The 17,662-nt window shown below is 39.8% G+C and overlaps 1 protein-coding gene across 4 annotated transcripts in view; it reads left to right on the forward strand.

Moving 5' to 3' along the window:
* magi2a (membrane associated guanylate kinase, WW and PDZ domain containing 2a) overlaps positions 1 to 17,662 on the forward strand; it is a 283,670-nt gene that overhangs the window by 265,814 nt on the left and 194 nt on the right. For 3 of the 4 annotated variants that reach the window (XM_066687156.1, XM_066687157.1, XM_066687159.1), the window contains 3 exons: positions 259 to 402; positions 8,377 to 8,515; positions 11,309 to 11,397. In XM_066687156.1, coding sequence (XP_066543253.1) covers positions 259 to 402; positions 8,377 to 8,515; positions 11,309 to 11,397 — 372 coding nt within the window. Of the gene's footprint in view, positions 1 to 258; positions 403 to 8,376; positions 8,516 to 11,286; positions 11,398 to 17,662 lie in introns of all 4 variants that reach the window. The other variant, XM_066687158.1, reaches the window with a different exon arrangement.

The following is a 17,662-nucleotide window of genomic DNA, read 5'->3' on the forward strand; positions in this document are numbered from 1 at the left end:
CAGACTGTCACCATGGTTGGGAGAAGAGTGCGCTGAAACTTTAATGCTTCGTATGGTGCTGGATGAGAGGTGTGTGTTAATCACCAGTGAGGGAGACAGGAGTCTGCAACACAATGCTAATTAACAGCAACTGCGAGCAGCAATTGAACAATAAAGGGCCCGCATCGAGACCCTCAGAGTCGCACGCTGACGAATTAGGGGCTCGAGATGACGAACAGAGCATCCGTTTACTCGCGCAATGTCCATTTTGCTTTTCAGGACTTCGACTATTTTACGGTCGAGCTGGAGAAGAGCATGAAAGGGTTCGGCTTCAGTATCCGCGGAGGCCGGGAGTATAAAATGGACCTGTTCGTGCTGAGGCTGGCAGAAGACGGGCCTGCGATCAGAAACGGGAGGATGAGGGTAAGAGGCTGTGGCGTCTTCCCCGCAGGAAACATTCGACTTCGGTTCGTTCCCGTTTCCCAGAAAGTTCTGCCACTTTCTCTTGGCTTGAGAGACCCGGGAGAAGGGGAAAATAACCCTGGCATGCATGTCAACAGCTGTGAGTGGAGAAGGGCTCCAGGCCTGGTGATTATGGTGTTTTTGTGTGTTTGTATGCAATGAGATCTTGGCTGAAACCTCATCCCATTAGACTTCCCTTTCACTGCTCCCAAGCTCAACGACTCACTTCCCCACACAGCGCCTAACTCACTGATAATTAACAAATTAAGTGAGTGCTTAAAGAAGAGAGGCGTTCGGAAGTCGGAAATTTCTAAGGTACACATTTCCAAACATACAAATAGCCTGAAAGAGGTTCTGCAGGCATAATTTATTTATTTTCGCAACAGAACATAAGGAGGGTTGACTTTTAAAGCTTTTCTTTTACAACAGCACTGATTGTGACCATATGGAGGAACATTCTGGAAGGGCTTATTGTAGACGGCTCTGATGTTGTTCAAGCTTTGGCGAAATATCTCGTTTGATTACATCTGATATTTTGGGACTTGGAGCTCCATTGTTGGCCTCCGCTTCCTTGGCAGAACTCCTTCACTACGCGTCCGTTTCATTTGCGCTCGTACATTGTGTGATTTCCAGCGTGGCAGCTATTGTGTTTGACTCATGTACCGCTGTTCCCAATCAGCTCTGAAACTGTCTGCCACCCATTCAAGCGAGAGGAGAAAATGTGAATTAAGAAGTGTATGTGTTTCTACCGTGTCCGTTGTTTAGAAGCCATGAATCTCTGCCTCCCATCTTTCAGTTCCCCCGTTTCCCCTGAAAGGTTGTGTGTTTTCTCAGCTTGCCTTCCTCCGAAATCCGTGGCTTTCGCTCCGCCCCAAAGGACACACCGTTATCCTCGCGGCACAGCTGTCTGATGAATGTATACACACCGTACACTGCCGAACACTTTAGAGGCCAGACGTGCTTCTGAAACCCCACCCTCCTAAAATTGAGCATCCACTCCAGGGCCAGGGAGATTGAAAAGTCTTTGTTTAAAATGATTTGGCCAAGCTATACATTTTTTATTTGTAATTAACCTGTCAGGGGTAATGTAACTTAAAGACTATTGAGGGATATTATTCTCCCACCAGCACCGTGAAATAAATAAATGAAACACACTACCCTAGTTCATAACCAAGCGAGTTTGCTAATAAGAGGCGGCTATATTTCCATCTTTGCTCCCAAACACACCAGCGAAATGGTGATTTAAACACAATTTATTTATTTATTTGAAAGAGTCCGCATCTTCATTTTAAATCTCGACTTTTTCTTATACTATAATGTAGACATAACTAAAAAATATGTTGATGTGAGGATTTTGATTCTAAAATAATTCAAATGTCTTATTTGCCGGCCTTGGTTTGTCAGTGTTTAAATTGTGAGGGATGACATTCAGAATCAGGTTGTTTTTTCTTCACACACTTGCTTTCCTTGTACTTGTATTTTGGTTACTCCATTAAGTTATGTGCTACTGAATCCATCAGCAGCTTAACTTCTGACTGTGGAATCCAACTAACTTACATTTCATATTGCCAGAGCTTGCTGAAATCAAGGAAGTGTATTTTTCATACCTTATTCTCCACATGGAAGGTGAATGTATGTATCTGATAGATTAAAATATGCATAGTGTGTTATAAATATATAGATACATAATATATATATATATATAGTACATATGGATCTTCTATGTGAAAAAGGGCAATCAATAAGAAAGAGAAAAGGAATATAATATATTTCGTTTTCTTTCATAGAAATTGCATCAGTGCAACTTGCGACTGCTATCCTTTACATCTCTAACACAAAAACATTGACTTGAATGCAAAGTCGATACAGACTTTTCCTCTGTCTTGAATTCCACCTATATTGTGGGTATACATTTGGCTATGGCTGCCTTTTTTGTGTGATGCTTCGCAAGATGTGTTTACGTTGCCACAAAAAGTGCCTGTTCATATTTTGCAAAGCAGTAAACTGTCTAATCTTGTGGCACGGATTCAAGAATCTAAGATCCAAACCCTTATATTTTGCAGTTTAGGCAGAGCCCTAGTAATTACACAATACAAATGTGTTATTTACTGAAGTTGAATTCTCTGATTTTCCCTGGAATGCCACAAGTCCCACCTGCTCCGCGGTTTCCGTCCACAAACCAGCTCTGCATATGTTCCACTTCACTGCCATTTTCATTGGCTTGATCAAACCAAAGATAATCTCTCATACATTATGTTCAGAACGGGAGAAAAAAAGTCAGACATAACGAGCACACAAACATTTGGCCAGCCGCAAATCAGCAGAGCCCAGCGTGGCGTTCGAATCGGTATGCAGAACACTTTGCCGATACGACCCCTTGACCCTAACGAGACAGGCTGCTGACATTAGCAGGAGGTACAGTTGTTCCCCGTGTGACTACTAATCTAAAAGATCCCAGTTACTGGAAATAACACAGAACTGTAATTATGCTTGCAGACTGAAATGCTTTGTTTCGACTTGTGGGAATAAGTAGCAAAGGAAATCAATTGCCAGAATATTTTAAAAAATAAAACGAAATGTGTTGTTAGCAATGATTATCAGGGGATCTGCAAGTAAAGAGCAAAAACAGTGTTGACCGTCTTTGTCTGTTTGTTCTTTACCTCGTTTATTTTTAACTGCCTAACTGAATATCTCCTATATCTCTCCACAAAACAGTGAGAGAGTTTCAGTTTGAACAAAGGGGTTTCAATATAAATGTGTCCGATATAGGTTGTACTTCTACCAACATTAATGCATGCATTTGATCCGAAGACAGCAAAGATGTCAAGTTGTATAGTACTTACAATATAATCGTGTTGATGCTTGTGTTTAAAACTACATTCAAATGTTGAAAGGTAAAATGTGTAGGTGTTGGATCTGCTACAATTACAAGATAGTAACCCTGAGACACTAGTTTGTCATTTGTGTGTATATTAGAATTTGAATGAAAAACAAAATAATGTTTTAAAGTTTCAGTGGATTGTGATTATAAAGTATACTTTAATTGACTTAATTCTCCTGTTTCAAGTCATTTGAAACTACAAAGACTGCAGATAGAAACAGTTTGTGCTTAACTTATTTAAAAAGCAAAATTAATATTATTATCAGAACTGCAGAAAACTAAATACAAGATTGCTCATCGGAGAAACCCTGGTTGTCACTCCATTGAATTGTATAATTTTGTGAGTTCTTCAACACGTTGCCCATATTTAGGGTAAAATAAAACACTGCATAGATAAGCAATTGGGTGCTAATTGCTTTTTAATCTAACGTGCACTCTGTAAATTACTAAATACAAATTTGAAAGAAAATTTAATTAGCAAGATTGGCTATCTAATAGACAAATCGTAACTATACTGCATTCACAAGAGCAATTCGTCTTCACCCTCCTCCCTCTATAATAACGATATTAATAATATAATTATAATTAGTAGTAGTAGTTGTAGAGGCACAAGTAGTAATTGGAGTAGTTGCATAGCCGCTATCAGACCTACAGTACAATCTCAAAACACCGATCCTGCACTTTGATCAGAAGTTAACACTCTTTCCTGAAAACTCTGTGAGGGGATTTTCTGAGTGATTCTCCCAGAAAGCAGAAGCACCATTGCTGTGGATATTACAGGTTAAAATCCAGGGCTGTGCCACTCTCCGACTCTTGCCAGGACTTCCCATGTAGGCGTAAGAAAACAACTCCCTGTGTGCTGCCAGGATTGGACATTGGATGGGGTACAGTTGGCAAGTGGGGCTGTTGCAATATATAGGTCTCTGAGTTGGTGTCTGAAGGACTGGCTCATTTCAGAGGAGGTTTTGGCAGGACATAAAAGGCAGTTAACCTGTTTGCACATGTCTTGGATGACATATCTTTTGTGTCTTCAGTTCTCCAAGATCGCTGGAGAACATTCAGGTTGAGTAGGAACTGTACATAGTACCACTTTGGTGTTACTATCTAAATACTACTACAGCTACTATTACTAATACTGCTATGACTACTACTACTACTACTACTACTACTACTACTAATAATAATAATAATAATAATAATAATAATAATAATAATAATAATTATTATTATTATTATTATTATTATTATTATTATTATTATTATTATGTAAGCCTCTGTATGTTGCAATATGAAAATGAAAATCATTGAATTATGAGGAGAAAATAACTTGACACCCATTTTAGATGGATTTGAACCATTATGAATGACTGATGTCTCTACAACCATTTCCCAACTCAATCTTGTTCAAATCTATCATTTTAAATACAGAAACGTTAATCCACTTAATGTCACAATTCACTGCAAAGTCACCCCCGTGTTTTACCGTTTTGCTAGGAGGCACGGAAATGATCAACCAGTCAGAGGTCTTTATAAATGAGCCAGCTGATTCGGTAGCCTCATAAACAAGAGGAGTGTGTTACGTTGCTCTGGAATAATGAGCTCCGAGCCGTGCACCCCAACCACGTTCAGATTAGTTTAATGACATTTAATGGCTTGCCTTGTGTCGCTAGTTGGATTCCACTCATTCCTTCAAATGACTTCTGATATTAATAAAGACTTTTCAATTTATTATAGTAATTGGTTTATGCATTTTGAAATGTCACTTTTTGGGAAGTGACACACTGCTCTTTCACATTAGCCCACATATTTAACTCCTACACTAGCTTAAGATCAGGTCGTTAAGATCAAGTGGGATTTAACACACACCTCCCCCGCCTTAATTAGAGTCAAGTCATGCACCTGCACATTTCCTGTTGACTGTGAGAGCAGAAATGATCCGGCAGCTACATTTCTTACCCTTCCAGTTGAGACAAGTCTACAGCTTTGAAGAGAAGTTACACCTAGTCAGTATCTGGGAATTTGATTATCACGATCAGTTGGGGTTGCACTAAAAAGTAGTCAGGTTTCATCACACCTTATTTTCTGATAAAAGTCCTTTCAAATAAAAAACTTTATGACAGGTTTGATGTCGATTGAATTTCGAAAACATCGACCAAAAGTTTTTACGTTCGATCCATAGGTGGATTTTTCATATGTCGAAATAGTCGGTAATGCGGCAAATGCCAGTGGATGCCTATTGATGCCATGTAGAATAAGTTTGCAGTCATGTGATATGTGACTAAGTGCTTTAGCAGGACATAATGTCAAAATTTTTATATTTTTAGATATTTTGTTTGCGTGGAAAATGCGCGTATACTTTTTTACGCGAACTAAGGAATTTTCATATGAAACATGTTCGATATGTGGATGGAAACATAGCTATTGTGTATACCATTATGTATCACAACAGTGGAATCAATCTAACCCTGTGCTACAAAGCTATATGTAACAAAGCTCTCACTGACTGAATGTAAGTTCGTATTGGGCTTCCCCCGATCATTTCAGTCACACCCACGTGAGGAGATTTAGTGTAGTTCCCATTCTACTGTGGACCATCATTTTGCTCGATTGATTTCAAATTCTTAAAAGGGCTCAGGATTGTTTAATGTTAAAACTGAACAAAGAGAAGTTAAGGTCTTGAGTTGGGCCTGAGTTGCAGCACGTTGCAGCTTATTGCTTTACGGCAGGCAGCGGATTCTCTACAGCGACAGGATAAGAATGCTGATTCCACAAATAGGTTTCAAGTGGACACTAAAAATACAGCAACCAAGCATAGCAGTAAATCATTCCTTAGATAGCTTTCAAAAGAGCCACAATTTATGTTTAAACCCATTCATGCGTCAGATGCCTGGTTTGCGTTTTATATGTTTTTGTGTTGTTTTTCTTTCCCCTGGACTAAAGTAAACAAATTAATTTTGCTATGCATTAATGTCCATGTCTGCTGAAGTGCCATAAAAATTAGTTTGAGTGTTTGTGTTGTCTGTAGATGGCTCATCCTCTTAGTTGTAACAGAGATTGATGAGTATTGCAAACAGCGAGGGGAAGAAAAAAAATGCATCGTTAGCTGGGAGGTTCATCACAGCGGTTGTGAATTATTTATTTCACATGCAAGCATGAAGGATGAGGTGATTAACCGTGTCGAAAGCCTGTGACAAATCAGTGAAAATCACTTCCATTAGGAGGCCATTACCCTTCGCTGGGAGAATATCAACAGTAACTTTAAAAACTGTGAATCCTGATCTGAGGCGGATGAAATGACGATCAAGAGTCGCTGACGTTATTGCAAGCATCACTCACTCGATGTGTTTACCGGTCTACATTTCGCCCAAGGAGAGATATAGTTCTTCTGTTCCACCTGAAGCCTGATCTCTGTATTCCCATCCCGGGCAAAAGAACGAACAAATGTAGGAGTAAGTGACATCAGACACGCCTTTAGAAATGTCAAATCATGTTAATGAACAATGACAGCAACTGATGAAGAGAAGACTAATTTAAAAGGAATCGTACATCCAGTGGATATTAATCTTGATTAGAATAAGATTTCACCCATATGCTTATCATATACATCTCAATGGGGTAAATCTGGAAAATATTTTCCTGAAAGACTGAAGCACTAATTGTGTTCTCTGTTTTGTTTTTCTTCAAAATGATTTCAAACTAAGGTAAAATTTACCAAATGGTTTGGTTTCTCTGGGTAATTACTTACAAAGAATTCTCCTTTAACATGGATGAATCAGACCAGTATTATCCACAAACATATTGATAATTGCAAAATTAAAGTTCCTGCATTTCCCCTGGAGATTAATAGAGATCAGTTATAGATGGAAGAGCACCTGTATTGATAAATGCACTTTTTCCAAGAGAAAATATGCTTGCTTGTCATATTGCTAGTTTATGTTTTGGACTCAATAGTGTAGGCAGGGACGTGGATAAAGATGTGACAGTATGATAAGATACAATCTTGTTACTTTTGTGATCAAAATCAATGGTGTCCCTCCCTAACACAGCGAAGGACTGTGATCGATGTGTCGTTAATATAAGCATTAGCATTAGCCTAATGTGCAGAGGAGCGATTCAGATTGTCAAAAGACGCGTTCTCATTATCATTGATTTATACTAATAATGTGTACACTGAAACTTAAGGCAAGCCATTTACTAGTGGAATTAACACGTCTTGGCAAATCCATTTCTATTTTCATTTATATTTGTCTGCTTAAAAGACCTTAAAGTGGAAACGTGTATGTGATGTTTTAACAGGGAAAGTTTATCTCCCCGAACCCCTCTATAAATTGTATCCTGGTCCAAGCGAGTGCTAATAGTCATTCACCAGCATTAAATACAGATGTAAACAAAGGTATTGAAGCCTGCAGTCATCTTTCAACTGATTGTGTGGGCCGTTTAAGATTTCTAAACCGTGTTCAGGTTCAATGATCGCACAAATATATTTATATTATATCCAGTTGCAACTTCTCTATTGGTATTTCATTCACACACAACTTCCCCTAGGGCAGCTTGCAAAAGTTCACAGCTCCAGCTTTCAAGGACTGCAGGGTCTGATCTCCATTCTCCACACCTCACGCCATGCTACAATAGATAGTGAGATAGATTTTTCGAGAGAGAGAGAGAACATAAGAATATAAGAAAGTGTCCAATCGAGAGGAGGCCATTCGCCACATCATGCTTGTTTGGTGTCCATTAATAACTAAGTGATCCAAGGATCCTATCCAGTCTATTTTTAAATGTTCCCTAATTGTCGCTTCAACCAGATTGTGACGCCTCTCTGTGTGAAGAAGTGTCTCCTGTTTTCTGTCTTGAATGCCTTGAAGCCCAATTTCCATTTGTGTCCCCGGGTGCGTGTGTCCCTGCTGATCTGGAAAAGCTCCTCTGGTTTGATAGATAAATATATATGATTTAAAGGTCAACCCTGTAGGATTGAGTCTTTCAGCAGTACACATTTACTTTACCTGGTGCTTTACAGCTGGTCCATGTAAACTGTGTATCTTCTCTCCCGACAGGTCGGAGATCAAATCATAGAAATCAACGGCGAGAGCACGAGAGACATGACACATGCCCGGGCCATCGAGCTCATCAAGTCCGGAGGCAGGAGGGTGCGGCTGCTTCTCAAGAGAGGGACAGGCCAGGTCCCCGAGTATGGTGGGTGTCCTACAATCTCCTACTTGCCTTTTGTGTTAGAACAATCACAGTGCCACGGAGCGCATTACATCTTGTCTTTATTAACTGCACTTCTGTACTTACCTCCACTGTCTGATATCTGTGCCATCTCTGAGTAGCTCTTGAGCATCACCCTTAGGTGTGTCTGAGATGACTTGGAGTCGCAGCATCATGGTCATATTCGGAAGCAGAGGCCGTGTAGTGGAGCTCTTCATACCCAACCTCCACATATGATGATTGCCACATCTGTGAGGGCCTCATTTGCGACTGCATTACATCCCCATTTAAGCCTCCCAGTCAGATCTGAAGAAGGCTGGCAACACTGATGATGTTATCAAGTTACCAGACTAAAGTGCCTCCCTACACTCCGCAACACACAGTGCAGCATCTCACATCCCCGTCTCATCACAGCACTCCAGAGACGGTCTAGGGCCATTGTGTCCCTCTCATAATAGTGTCGAAACGCTCTTACTGTACTGCATTTTCTCCAAATCGAGGAAGAGACCATTAATTAATCAAAACAGAAGACCGCGGTCACCATCCTGCGCTTCCATTCTCACAGATAAATCCCTAAAGATAAACACATCTCACATATTTCTATATCGTCACTTTTAGAGAAAGTGCTGGTTCTTGTTCTTCCGCGAATATCAGTCTGTCATTGGTTTAGAAAGAGGGTCGTTCACTTCACAGGTGGCAGGGAGAGTCAGGAAGGCTGACCTTTAACAAATTAATGGTACAAATTTGAAGTGACCATGTACGATGGCACTGAACTGCCGATTTCTATTTAACTCCATCCGTGGCTTGCGTAAACTGATATCAATTGGAAGGCAGAACAAGAACAGAAGTTGACAGAAACAAGCCCGAGTCTCCGTTTACCCCCCAACGCAAATCTGAATATATCCATTACAGGCGATGCGTTTCACCTATTTTAGTTTAAAACCTGATTCATGACTGTGCTCACGGTGCAGGAAATTCACTTCTCTGAATGCTTTGGATCGTAGTGATTTATATTTGAATAAAGTCCAGTCATTACAGAGCCGCACTGAGTCCGGCACGGTTACCACGTGTTGTGTTTTAGTGCAATACCAGACTGCAAATAAAAATCGGTGAGAACCTCCTGAAAATATATAGTACAGCGATGGAGGAAATTAAACCGCCATGCAGTATAACGCGTTCATACTCCGTAGCGTCTGAAAATGTCTTGTTTACAGACAGCAGGCTTTTCCACAGTAGCCGATATTCATAATCGCAGTGGAGCCTCACAGATCTGACGAAACAAATCACAGCAATTGAGCATTTTAATTAAGCTCAATCCACACAGTGGTTTTTACAAAGTCCCCAGATTACCATCAGCCACATTATTTATTTTGAATTAAACAACTTCAGGGAGTGAGAGAACCCTAACCCAGCTCTGCCGCACTGCCTCCTGTATCCATCACTCCCATCCTCGCTCCAGGACCCAGGAGTCACTGAGGTCTATAGTGTGCCGGCCCGCTGTGATCACGACACACAGTATAGGTGCCATATGTTTAAACAGGGCGCTCGAGGGCAAAATACACGGAAACGGCAGAAGCAACGTATTTTCCTTCTGCCATCTATTTGTTTTTTAAAGGAATTGTCTGTATAGGTGCAGTGGGAATGTATATGTTTTACACATGGTTAATTACCTATAAGGTATTGAATTCCAGGCCTCAGCTAATTCAGTCACCATCATTTATTAATTGAGCATTAAGCCTGTCAGTTTAGTAATGTACTATTTCAGGAATATACATTCACTGACTGTTTAAACATGCAGTACTACCTGTAGGAAAAATACTCCCTCACCTTAATCCACATTCTCCCAGCTCTGTGTGCAGATTGGGTGTTTACTGTTGATACTGGCTTGGGACATCTTACTTGTATATACAGTATACTGACATAATATCATGCATGTATTTGTGTTAAAGGCAGATGTTATGTAGCCAAATATGCATCTGAAAATATATAATCCTTCTTAATGTGTGCTGTATCGCATTGACATTGATTAAATGTTCAATGTAATAAGTTTAAGCTACTTGCATTTCTCAACATCTCCTCTAAATATGATTAAGTCGCCTGACATACACTTTTTTGTGTTTATTGTATTTCTGCACTTAGTGGGAATGGTGCCTTGCGTGTAGTGGAGTGTTATGTAACCTTTTTTGTTTTTTTCACTTAATGTATATTGAACACAGTTTTTTCCTCTCTCTCATGGAAATAAAAGTAGTGCCAAAAAGCAGAGTGAGAGAAATAAATTAACCTTCATATTACAATCATGTTACAGGGGGGATAAGTAAACGCATTGTTATTGTGCAACATTTCCATTCATTATACATTACCCGACATCACTAAGGAGAGCGGACATGGAGGCTTTTAATGTCACGCTGGCAAAGAAATAGAAATCATGATTTTGTCAGATGAAAGGCTAAGCAGGCAATAATAGCTTTGTCCTTCTGGCTTCCTCCACGACTCATTAATCATCGCAGCTTCCCAGGAACCTCAGCACACCTTGTTTACTTAATTAGAAAAGCTTGTGGTAATCACGAGCACAAAATAATAACTTTCTAATATTCAAATCTGTCATGCTTTTCTTATTCATGAATTATCTTACTCTGTTCTCCAAACATGTTTCTGATTAACATTTGAGTCTGTCAGGAATAACTGTAGACTAACCGTAGAGTAAACCATTCTGTCGTGATGTCACTGGTTCTGTTGATTCTAATGATTGGTCCTAGGCTGTTCCTCCCCTTCCTTTAGGAATGGTACCTTCCAGCCTATCCATGTGCATGAAAAGTGACAAGCATGGCTCTCCATATTTCTTCCTTTTGGGCCACTCTAAAGACACGGTTTGTAAACTCTGCATGCATATTACCATTCTACTTATATTTCTATTTTCTCTAACTGTCTGAAATGTCTTATTTATTCTCCTAACTCACTTAATCCTTGTTCAGAAAACGTTGGCTCTTCGTTTGGGTTGGATGACAGATGACGCGTTGAGAAAAAACAAAATGGCGGCCAAAATCTTTCATTTACACGTTTTTGGTCATTTTTAAGAAACTGTGTATTGTAGTTTAGTTTATTCTCCTTTAATTTAAATATCTGAGTTTTTCCAGTTCCTCACACTGTTACTCTTGGTTCCGTATGAGCATTACAATCTTTCTGACTTGATAAATGCCCCGAGGGCTTGGTTTCTAATCCTGGAAGTAAAACTGTCCCTTGCCCATGGGATTTTGTTGACTATTCTCCGATTACTGCCACTGAGTGTGATGTGAAAAGCTGTCCAGGGAGCTTGCATTGTACCATTAATCTCTCCACAGTTAACACACTGAGAATGAAAATCTCACTGTTACAGTAAGCAATCTATAATTAGAGGAGTTGTGTATTTATATGGATTTATAAATAAGAAATACTGAGATATAAGGATTTTCTTGACTCTGTACTTGTGAGTATTTAATAAGGGTTTAGCAAAACATCTCCGCAGATGTAGTATATAAACTTTTTAACACTCACTGGAGACTCTGCTCGGCTGAGTTATTTCTGTAAGAAGTATCACAACCAGATGGTTATAATATGCCAAGACCAACAAACAGATGTCAAAAGATTCCTTGTCCAACACTTTGTCTGTCTGAGGTACTAGTACTGTCTTATTAAGATATATAAACTGTTAAAAAGCAAAGGGAATTAAGTCAACAAAAACTAGCATCCATATTAATGTTTCTGTGTTGATGTAAGAGCCTTTTTGAAACAAAGCCTTTTCAGAATGGCAGTTTCCGAAGAGTGTCATTTTCTTAAATGATCCTCTTGTTGAAAGTCCTTTTTTAATCATTGTTAATTAAATTAAGAGAGACGCATTAAGAGAGTGCATTCCCAATAATAATTCTCAAGAGCAATACATCTCGTTTCCTGTGGAAGCTGCACATTTACTGGCATGCGGAAACACTGTTGTTTACATTTGTTGTCATTGCAATGGTAATCGGTTATTTCTGTTTTTCTTTCTGAATTAGAAAGAGGGATGCCTGCATCAGATGCAGTTGTTACAGATAAATACCTAGGCAACTGTGTTATCACATTACAAATACAGCGCTAGCCTCCTTTAGGGAATCAGTAAAAACTGACATGTGTTGCAGGTAATGCATCCAGACATCCAATGGTGAGTTCAATGTTTAATTTGTATAATTAGTATAATTAAAATGTGTGTCAGGTAATACACCGAACATGTACAATTACTGGAAAAACATTTACTCAAGCTTCCAGATTATAGCTGAGCCTAAACTGCACGGAAAATCCTTTAATGATGGATTTATTTTCAGTTAGATTCGAATGAGAAAGAAAGTAGGCCTACATTGTCAGCCGTCTTGAGTGTGTGGCATTAAAATGGAAAAGTTCAAGAGTGGGGGCTTCTGGGATGCATTTGAAATGAAGCTGAGATGACAAGTGCAGTACAGCACATGCCATAGACATCATAAATCAATAAGCAGAGAGACGCCCATTGGTCTCTGACTGCTGATGCATCGCAGTGTAAAATGGGGTTTAATGGGTATGGTTCCTATCTAATATAATTTCTTACTGGCGTGAATCTTGAACCCCCCTTTGAAAAAATTTCACAAACCCCCATATTTAAGAGCGTCTAGTCAAAGCTTATCTGCCAAATTAAACAGTGCCTTCCACCTCTCGGGGGCACCTCATTGCTCACACGGAGGAAAGTAGAGCTCTGCTAGACAGGATCAATAGCTTTAAACCGTTTTTCATCTTGACTTTTAAGACAGCCCGTGGAATTTGGTATGCATCCCTCGGGAACGGAGGGTCAGGGCTGAGAAAGCAGAGAGCTTAAGTGTACTGAGCCTCTCGGCAAGCCTTTCATATTCATCCACCTTCTAGAGAATCGCTCTGAATTTGGGGGGAAACCGATAGCAGACAGGTGGACTGCGACCGCATCCGAATATATCTGGAGGGAAGTCAATAGTTTGCCCAGTTAACTTTTTCCACAGTTATGGAATTCATACGGCACTTCATCAAATAACAGGACTCCATTCTATGATCATCATAATGAGAAGAAGCAGAATAAGACATACTATATCGATATTAATAAAAAAATACAGTAGCTTGACCAAAGAAAGTCATACAATTCACTTTTTTGACATCCCTTTTAGTGTTTCAGTGATGTGGAAGGACTTTAAATGATATGGCAATGCACTGTAGCAGATACTGAAAGGATTATTACAGGAATTTGTTCCAGGTTTGATATTCCAGCTCTCACTCATTGTGGTTAAGAGACATTTTCAAGCAGGAGGTGGAACTGCCTTTGACATGTGGGAGATGTCAATTCCAATGTAGTCTGACGTGTACAATGCACACACACAGTACATACATACATATAAATAATTATTGAAACAAGTGCACTTGCACGTCTTACAAGATTGACCTGTCGACTTCAATTATTGAGCCGATTCTTGTAATTTGTTTTTGAATGCGGTTGTTTTGCTTATCATTTTAAAAACAAACCGTGCCCTGTTTAAAGACTGCATTGGTGGCAATGATGTGAATTCCATGCTTGTGTCTTTGTGGTTGACAGGGTACTCATCGTGCCACTTAGTGCACAGCGTTCATGAAGCGGAAAATGTCATTCTGTTGTGTGTACTTGTGGGATTCTCAAAGAACACACTCCTCTCGCCCCCGATCGCAAACTCCAGTTTTAGTCTCCATTACGACACAACAGATAGAGTGGTGTTGATTTCAGTACAGGTCCTTGAAGGAATCAAAATTGGCATTGTGTCACACTGAGCACACATCAAGGAAACCTTTTAGTGCAGGTAGATTCAGATGTCAGTTTAGCTGGATATTTGTAATTGAATAACATTAAATCTCATATTTTAATTTGTAATGTAGGATCTGCTTATATGTTTCTTATATAAAAACAGATAGCAATTCTGGCAGATTGAAGCCGTGTTTGAAATACAAGCCTAACAATAACAAATAGACGTGAATCATGGAAGTTGGCGTAATCATAAACAGCCACCTTTCCAAACTTGATTTCTCAGCTAACTGGGTAAGTATTAAAAGTATGATGTAACCATTTAAACACACTAGAGAAATAAAGCGTTGAGTCTTTGCATTCTTCAGGCTGTCAGATTTTAATTTGTGCTGCAGGTGTTTTCCCCCTCAAGGCCGCCTTGTAACGCAAGAGACACACCAAGAACAGGAAGTGCGATTGCAGCACAGATTGGAGAAAGGTGTTTCTGTAGAAGCTTTGAGAAGTGTTTCTGGATAGCAGGACAACTCCCACCTCCCCCCACGAACACACGCACACGCACACACACACACACACACGCACACGCACACACTGGTGAGAATGTGAAGATAACAAATGTCAATAATACACATAAATCAGTGCATCATGATTGTAACATCAAGGCTCTATCTGTGTTGACACAATAAAAAGGGAAACTTAAGACAAATCTGTTTCAAGCTGTGTGAGGCGGTCAGGAAAACAGGAATCGGTGCTAAAGTTATGCAGAAGTGTCTTGCTTGTCTTGAAGTCACTGATGAAACCAGTTGCCTGAGTACATCAGATCGTTGCTGTAATAACTGGATATGATGCAGATCTCTCTTTACTGTCGATTTCTAGTTCTTTAAACCTCTGTGTTTTAACACAGTGCTCTTTCCCTCATAGATTTTTTTCTCTCTTTATTTTTAATTCTCAGAGCTTATAAATAATGTATTTTACTAAGTGGAAAGTCTCATAAAAACTAGAGCATAAAAATATAGTGTTCTCTGCTCCACTGGGCGGGAAAGGCAGCAGGTACCACCGCTGAGTGTTTCTGGTGCGTCGCAATTAACCTCCTGGAGGAACGTCACGCTTCAGAAACTTCGCGCTTTTTGGTATTGAAATAAAGAAAGCAATTCGGGGTGTTTGGTAACACGTCTCAACTTGTCCAGCTTTTCAATTAAAATAGTAGTTCTGCTTTCTAAATGAACATGGGCTGCACTTTAGGTTCAAAATGGGTGATATTGTCACACAAACAATTCTCTCAGCTTGTTTCAGGTTATATGAGATAAGCAAGGAAGAAGGCTGTACTTTCAGTAACCATTTCTTTCAGTGTCTTTCATCTAATCCAAATGCGACTTTATGAGCCAATGTTTTCTGAACAGTTTATCTACAGATCGAGTGTATGGGTTTTAATATTGAAGTGTATTTCACAAGTGTGGATTAATTGACTGACTTTGTGACATGCCTTTTGGGGTTTATTTACTTCTGAACTGCTTTGACAAGCATTTTGGTTTAGTTTTCTTTAGGGTTTTTCAAGTCACCTGTACCATAGAATTAATTCCAGATTCGTCTCCACCTATACAGAACAAATTGTATTAACATTAGTCTACTGTGCACTGAAAATGGTGCCCTCAAAACAAACTACAGTTGCACTCCACTTATAACGGATCCGGTTAGAATGGATCTCTGTTTGTAACATTTATAACACCGTCTCCCATGGTCCCTTGGGGTTGGTAATAAGTGGAGTGCACCTGTAAATGATTGTGGATACCTTCCAGTATCTGCGTCTTCTCACCACATGCAGAATTTAAACACTAATGTGTGAAGGGCAAGAGAGGGTCACTAAAAACAATTCATTACTGCGAAAAGACAGCCGTGTTCTGCTTGAGTTCAGTCGGCCGCAACCCTAACCGCGCTGTCTGTGGTCAAACAGACAGTGTGTACTGCTTGTGTCTTGATAGCTTTTTCTTCCAATTAGTTAACAGAATTGGATAACTATCCTAAAAATGTGTCTTCAGAACTTCACTTGGTCGCTTTCGAACTGCGTTCACATGGCTGGCAGGAAATATCTGTATTTTTCTTTTTAAATTAATCTTTTAAATACTTCATGCTCTGTATATTTTAATTCCCCTTCTGAAACCCAGACCTTTTCCCGCTAACTCTCAAACTAAAACAGTAACACCATTAACAGTCTCTATCTTCCTGATCTTGAACTCTGTGTTCGACTAACTTCAATGCACACGAGCCTCCATTACTGGTCTTACTCCTCTCCTAGCGAGTTCGGCGAATGTGTTTTTCTCTCCAGCGCTCAGACAGTCCCGATGCCTTTAAGTGTGACAGGTCGGGCACTAAACCGAGACAGGCCGTGTGCCCGGCTGCATTTAAAGTGCCGCAGAGGGGCTGTGTGGTTCCGGCTCAGCGTTCGTGGGGATTGTCTCCAGGCTGAGGGATCTTACAGAAAATTGCCACCAGGCCTCCACATCGAAACAAAGAATGATTTTCACTATCGCAGTGTCATTAATTTGATACAGACGTGGCGTTTATTGAAGAACAACCACCTTTAACAGTTTAATTTTCATTATTTGTTTGAAACAATGAAGGAGATTACATCTTTACATTACGACTGTCTATTCCGAGGAAGTAATTGACAATAACATAAAACACTTGTGTTACTACAGAGCTACTTAACTTAAGTAACTCCTTAAGTCCTTTATTTAGTTAGGTATTGAGTTATTTATTTATGTATTAGAGATGTGCAGCAGTCACATGTGAGGAGACATTGGAGTTCAGTTATTTCTGCACAGGGTGATCACCGCTCTCCCCAGCTTCCCAACCAGTTGGATGTGCTCCTACAGCGCTGCGTACAAATTACACACAGGCTGTCGTTTAACTGTCATCTCAATATATATGCCATGGAGGACAATATTATATCTGGAATGGTCGGTACAGATCTGTATAAATGACCACCGCAAGACATTTCAATATATTTGTTTAGATTTTGCTAATGTTTCTTACATTACCAAGTGCAGAAAGTGTGTGTGTGTGACTGTCCTGCTGAGCTGTGTGTTAGACTGTGCCATTATCTGTGTCAGAGTTGTGTTCCTTCTAGGATAACTGATCGCATGTATAGATGCCTGGAGGAAATTGTCCACTGATGCCCAATCGAATGCGTATGTGATGTGGACACAAAAATAATAATCAGTACAAATGAGTGACTGGGAGTGTTGCCAAGGATTGGGCTTTAAAGTATTTTCCGATGTGGTGATCAACCCATAGGACCTCCTAGACCAGTGCTAGATAATAAGAAATCCAATCCAAGTCACTTGACTAACCTTTTCCCCCTG

The sequence above is a fragment of the Amia ocellicauda genome, chromosome 15, assembly GCF_036373705.1.
Source record: "Amia ocellicauda isolate fAmiCal2 chromosome 15, fAmiCal2.hap1, whole genome shotgun sequence".
NCBI classification, from domain to species: Eukaryota; Metazoa; Chordata; class Actinopteri; order Amiiformes; family Amiidae; genus Amia; species Amia ocellicauda.